Raw genomic sequence first — 5731 nt, forward strand, 5'->3', positions numbered from 1 at the left:
CTTCCACGTGCCCTTTGTAACTCGATCGAATAAAAGCGGGGACGAGCGCCTGATGGGGGGGGGGGGGGAGCAGGCCCAAGCCGGCCCCCAAGGCTCCAAGGATCAGTCCCCGGGGCTCCTGCGGCTGCTGGCCGTGGGGTCCCCCTCCCCTGTCCCGCGGTGGTGGTGGCGCGGAGCATCCGTCCGCCGCCCCAAGCAGGGTCTGCCCGCGCGTCCCCTCGGGCCCCCGTTGTTTCTGCGGCCCCGGGTCCCCTCTGCTCCGCTGAAGGGGTCGGGGCCAGAGCCCGATGTCCCCAGGGCCCGGCCAGCGAGCTCTGCCCGCTGGCACCCTGCGAGCACCCATCTGTCCGCAGCCCCCATCTGTTCGCCCTACAAATAGCCCGGCGGGGGGGCCCCCGTGGCCAGCACCCCGCTGCCAGCTCGCGCAGCGGGGGGGGGGGGGGGGGGGGGACACGCACGGGGATGGGACCCCAGCGGCCCTTCGAGGGCGGCAATGGGACAAGGACTGCCATGGGCGGGGTGGCACGGCCACGGTACGGGCAGCAGCCCCCCGCAGAGCCGCTGCCACCTCTTGGGTCCGTCGTGTTTGCTGGTCCCGGGGGCCGGTGCCAGCGCCGCAGCGGGCAGGGAAAGGCCAGGCGTGCCCTGGGCCGGGGCCAGGGGGGGGCCTCACGGTGCCGGCGGGGGCTGTCCCCGCGTGTCCCCACACCCCACGGGGACACAGCCCCGGGGCAGGGGCTGCCACCACGGGGGCTGACCCTACCAGAGCAACCCTGGGCACACGGGGCTGAGCGTGGCCGGACGCACACGAGGTGACGCGTGTGTCCCCGGTGCCACCCCCCCCATGCTTACCCCCCCGGGGGGGGGGGCTCTTGGCACCCACCCGTCCCCGCGGTGCCAGTGACACGTCCCAAAATAGCCTCCCCGGGGCCATATAAGCGGGGCTGGCAGGCGCGGGGCAGCAGAAGCCGGAACCGGGGGCGCGTGCAGCTGCACCCCGGGGTGCCGCAGGGATGTGGGGGCCGAGCACGGTGGTGCGCAGCGGGGGGCTGCTCTCGGGCGCCCGCCTGGGCTGCCGCGTCAAGGAGGAGGACGTGGGGCGCCGCGAGACCTTCAGCGCCGAGTGGCTGGACCTGGAGCTCAGCACCCGGCCCGAGGAGGGGTGAGCGGCGCCGACGGACTGGGGGTCCGGGTGCTTGGGGGGGGGGGGTCCCCATAGGGCTGCGGGGGGGGGCTCCGTGGGAGATCCAGGGAGGTGGGGGGTGTCCAAGGGTCCCCGTGGGACTGGGAGGGTCTTGGGGATTCCTGTGGGGAGAGGGGGGGTCCGCGTGGGGCTGGGGGAGGCTGCGTGTCCACACGGGGACGTGGGGGGCTCCAGGGGTCCCTGTGGGGCTGGGGAGGCTGTTGGAGGGGGGGGGTCAGTGTGGGATGGGGGGGGGGGGGGGCTCCGGATGCTGCAGTGTGGGTTGTAGGGTCCCAGGGGGGTGGGGTCCCCATGGGGTTGGGTGGGACCTGGGGGTGCAGGGGGGGTCTCCAGGGGTCCCCATGGAGTTGGAGATGCCATGGGCGGGGGGGGGGGGGGTGTCACCAAAGTGCCTCCACTTTGCCATGGGGATCTCCACGGGTTCCCCATGAAGCTGGGTGGTCCCCATAGGGCGCAGGATGGTCTGGGGTGGAGGAGGGGGGGGGTTTCCAGAGTTGCCCATGGGGTGGGGAGGGACAGGGACCCCCCCCCCCCGCTCCCACCCCCACGAGCGCCTCGTGCCCAGGTGGTGCCGGCGGGAGGTGGACGAGCGGCGCCGCGAGACGCTGGAGCAGCGCGGGGAGACGCGGGTGCTGGAGCAGCGCTCGCCCTGGGGCGTGCTGCGGTTCGGGGTCCTGGGGCAGCCGCTGGCCCAGCACCTCCTGCCCTACGCCCGCACCCTGCCCCTGCCCCTCTTCGCCCCCCCGGACCTCCGCGGAGCCAAGGCGGGCGTCCCCCGCACCCTGTCCCGCTCCCTCTCCCACGAGGCCCAGAGGGGCTGAAGGCGGCGGCGGCGGCGGCCGTGGGTGGGGGGCTCGGGGCGCGGGCTGAGGGCGGGGGGCAGCGGCGGCGGGGGTCCTGAGCCCCTGTGCGCGCCGCGGCCCCCAGGGGAGGCAGAGGAGGGTGGGGGGACGTGGGGGCGGGCGCCCACCCCGTGGCGGGTGCGGTGGCCGGTGGGGACGGGGCGCCCGCGGCTCGGGGCGCTCGGGGTGGCGCCGGGTGCGGGGGCGACTCGGTTTCCCTGGCAGAAGGAGGGGGTGTGAGGATGGGGAGCGCTGAGCCCTCCCCCCCCCCCCCCCACAACCCCAAGCCTTCAGAGGGGCTGGGGGGGGGGGGCGCGGTGGGCGTTTTTGTGTGGTTTTGTACAAATCTGACGTTCTTTGTACTGCAATAAAGTGTCCAGCCTGGGCCTGCGGCTCCGGCAGCAGCGTTTTTTTTTATGGGGGGGAGAGAATACCAGGACCTGCCCGCCCCCCCCCCCCGCCAGACCTGGCTCAGCTTCGTCTCCCCCCCCCCCCCCCCATCTGCCCTCTACCCCTGGACCCAAGAGAGGGGCCCTGGGGGGGAATTGGGGAAACTGAGGCACGGCCCATTGCTGCAGGACACGGGGTTGGAGGCTTGGGGGGGGGGGGGGGGGCAGATCCCTGCTTATATAACTGCCCCCCCTTTTGCCAGCCCAGCCCCTGGCAGGGTCCAGGACGACCTCGGTGCCAGCGCCCAGATTAGCTGTTCCCGCCCGGCCGGATCCTGCTGTCCCTGGGCCACCGCCAGCCCCTGTCCCCATCCCTGTCCCCATCTCCTTCCCGTCCTCATCCCCATCCCGCTGCTGCCCTTGGGGCTTCAGCACCTTTACCCCCTTTCCTCCCCCATCCCCGCAAGCAGCTCCCATCTCGTCCCCGGTCCCAGGGTGCTGGGCGCGCTGGGAGCACTGGGAGCGCTGGGAGCAGGCAGGCTTGGCGGTGCCGGATCCTGCCAGGGGCTGGGCTCAGCTCCAGCACGCTCGGCTCATCGGTAACGAGGGAGCACCCAGACGGACCCCAGCCCCATTTCCAGCCCCAGCCCAACCCCAGCCCAACCCCATCCCCATGGGGCAGGCCTGGAGCCAGGGCAGCACCTTTGGGTGCTGGGGGGGGAGGGGGAGGGGGGTGTCGTGCTCCCAGCGTGGTGCTGGGACACCCACTCCTCGGTGGGGACCTGCTCCAGGGGCTGCAGCAGGACGCCAGGCTCCAGCCTCCCCCCCCAGCCCCCAGCTCCGGGGGGGGGCACAGCAGGGCCGGCTGCTCAGCGCAGGGCCGGATCCGGCCCCGGGCACTGACGCTAACCTGGTTATCCGCGATGGACGGCCGCAATCAGCACCGTGCCGAGCACAGCCATAACTCACGGTGTTCCCCCCCCCCCCACCGCCCCCCCCCCCCGCCTTGCTGGGGCTATAAAGCGGGTCCGGGCGCAGCGGCCCCCACAGCCCCCGCCATGAGCAGCCTGGCCGCCGTCCGGGAGGGCTACGAGCGCTTCGACCCCCGCGCCTACCTGCAGAACAACTACGTGCCCCCCCGGGCTGACTTCTCCTCCGAGGACTGCGTGGTGCCCTGGAAGCTGCGATGCCTGGCCGAGACCTTTGCCAGCGGTGAGGGGGTGCTGGGGATGGGGGGGGGTCCCTGGCTTTGTAGAAGGGTGGGGAAACTGAGGCACGGGGCGTGAGGGGGCACCCACCGCCCTGCCACCCCCCCCACCCCCCCCACTGCTGTCCCCAGGTTTGTCCCCCATGTCCGGCTCCCCCAGCCCCATGTCCCCAAGTCCCTGACCCGCTGTGGGACCCCCACCGTGTGCTGCCCCCACCCCAGGTGAGATCCGCGGGCGCACGCTCATCGACGTGGGCTCGGGCCCCACCATCTACCAGCTGCTGAGCGCCTGCGACCACTTCGAGGAGATCGTGGCCACCGACTACCTGGCGGTGAACCGGGAGGAGCTGCAGCGCTGGGCGCGGGGCGAGCCCGGCACCTTCGACTGGAGCCCCTTCATCCAGCACGTCTGCAAGATCGAGGGGCGCGGGTAGGGCTGCGCGGGGTGGGGGGGGGTGGGGGGGGGGGGGAGGGGGGAAGGGGACACGGGGACCCCTCCCCGGGGTGGACGGTGCGGGGCTGAGCTCTGGGTCTCAGGACACAGCTCGTACTGGGGCCCCGTAGGGCTGGGCTGGTCCCGGTGGGATCACGGTGGCTTGTTCCCCCAAATAAAGTCCCCAGATCCCTGCAGGATCCCAGCCCCAAGCCCCCCACGGGATCCCAGCCCCTTGTCCCTGTGGGTGTGGGGCTGGTCCCTGCAGGATCACGGCCCCTTGGCCCCGTGGACTGCAAGCTGCTCCCCACCGGGCTCACGTCCCCACACCCCACAGCCGGATGCGCTGACCCCTGCAGGATCCCCTCCCCACCCAACAGGCTGAGCCCACGGGAAAAGAGCCCCCACATCCTGCCCCTGTGTCCCTACCGATACCCGGCTGATCCCCGTGCAAGGCCGTCCCCGCATCCCCCCAGGATCCCATCCCCATGTCCCTGCCGATGCCGGGCTGATCCCTGCAGGACCCCAGCCCCCTGTCCCCACTGATGCCGGGCTGAACCCTGCAGGATCCTGTCCCTGTGTCCCCATTGATACTGGGCTGACTCCCCCCCCCCCCCCCCCCCCCCCCCCCCCTCCCCCCGCAGGACCCCAGCCCCGTGTCCCCACAGATGTCAGGCTGATCCCTGCAGGACCCTGCCCTTGGGTCTCCATCAACGCCAAGTTGAACCCCACAGGACCCCGGCCCCGTATCCCCATCGATGCTGGGCTGACCCCCCCCCCCCCATGAAACCCCATCCCCACATCCTCACAGATGCCGGGCTGACCCCTGCAGGACCCTATCCCCGTGTCCCCATCGACACCAAGCTGACCCCTGCAGGACCCCATCCCCGTTCCCCCTCCACCCGACACCCCCCAACACCCCCCCAACCCCCCCAACCCCCCCCCACCCCCCGCCACGTCCCCGCAGGGAGCCCTGGCAGGAGAAGGAGCGTCGGCTGCGGGGCCGCCTGCGGCGCATCCTGCCCATCGACGTGCACCGGCCGGACCCGCTGGGCGCCCCGCTGCGCCCGCCGGCCGACGCGCTGCTCTCGGCCTTCTGCCTGGAGGCCGTCAGCCCCGACCGCGCCGCCTTCGGCCGGGCTCTGGAGCACGTGGGCTCGCTGCTGCGCCCGGGGGGCCACGCGCTGCTGCTGGGCGCCCTGGGCGAGTCCTTCTACCTGGCGGGCGCCGCGCGCCTGCCCGTGGTGCCGCTGGCCGAGGACGACGTCCGCGGGGCGCTGACGGGGGCCGGCTTCGCCCTGCGGCAGTTCCGCTCCTACGCCATGCCGCCCGCGCTCCGCACCGGCGTGGACGACGTCGACGGCGTCTTCTTCGCCCACGCGCAGAAGCCGATGGAGGCCTGAGGTCCCTTTGTGCCCCCCCCCCCCCCCCCCCCGGACCCCAAATTTTGCACACGCACCCTCACCCCCACCCCCGAGTCCTGATGTGTCCCCGCTGCCCCCCCCCCAATAAAGGCTGAGCTGAACGGCTTGGGGAGAGCTGGGGGGGGGTTCGGGGGGGGGTCGTGGGGTGCTGGCAGCCAGAGGGGCTGCGCTGTGGGTGCAGGACAAGGGGGGAGATGGGGGGGGCACCCCCCTTCCTGGGGACCCCCTGGGA

General features: G+C 73.1%; 2 protein-coding genes across 2 annotated transcripts; both read left to right on the top strand.

The window, feature by feature from the left end:
* The first annotated feature begins 1013 nt into the window (after nt 1-1013).
* Nucleotides 1014-2025, top strand: TCAP (titin-cap). The gene is made up of 2 exons (XM_035572060.1): nt 1014-1162; nt 1770-2025. Exons 1-2 carry the CDS (start codon nt 1014-1016, stop codon nt 2023-2025), a joined length of 405 nt encoding a protein of 134 aa, XP_035427953.1.
* Nucleotides 2026-3493: 1468 nt separating this feature from the next.
* Nucleotides 3494-5478, top strand: PNMT (phenylethanolamine N-methyltransferase). The gene is made up of 3 exons (XM_035572045.1): nt 3494-3647; nt 3865-4072; nt 5043-5478. The coding sequence occupies exons 1-3, from the start codon at nt 3494-3496 to the stop codon at nt 5476-5478; spliced, it is 798 nt and encodes a 265-aa protein (XP_035427938.1).
* The last annotated feature ends 253 nt before the right edge of the window (nt 5479-5731 follow it).

This window comes from Cygnus atratus, chromosome 25 (genome assembly GCF_013377495.2).
Source record: "Cygnus atratus isolate AKBS03 ecotype Queensland, Australia chromosome 25, CAtr_DNAZoo_HiC_assembly, whole genome shotgun sequence".
In the NCBI taxonomy this organism is placed as follows: domain Eukaryota; kingdom Metazoa; phylum Chordata; class Aves; order Anseriformes; family Anatidae; genus Cygnus; species Cygnus atratus.

What these genes read in the sequence shown, in the direction of transcription:
- TCAP (XM_035572060.1), top strand. Translation starts at nt 1,014, where the DNA reads ATGTGGGGGCCGAGCACGGTGGTGCGCAGCGGGGGGCTGCTCTCGGGC. An exon ending in AGCACCCGGCCCGAGGAGGG is followed by an intron (nt 1,163 to 1,769) that starts GTGAGCGGCGCC and finishes CCTCGTGCCCAG; the next exon opens with GTGGTGCCGGCGGGAGGTGG.
- PNMT (XM_035572045.1), top strand. Translation starts at nt 3,494, where the DNA reads ATGAGCAGCCTGGCCGCCGTCCGGGAGGGCTACGAGCGCTTCGACCCC. An exon ending in GGCCGAGACCTTTGCCAGCG is followed by an intron (nt 3,648 to 3,864) that starts GTGAGGGGGTGC and finishes CCCCCACCCCAG; the next exon opens with GTGAGATCCGCGGGCGCACG. An exon ending in TGCAAGATCGAGGGGCGCGG is followed by an intron (nt 4,073 to 5,042) that starts GTAGGGCTGCGC and finishes ACGTCCCCGCAG; the next exon opens with GGAGCCCTGGCAGGAGAAGG.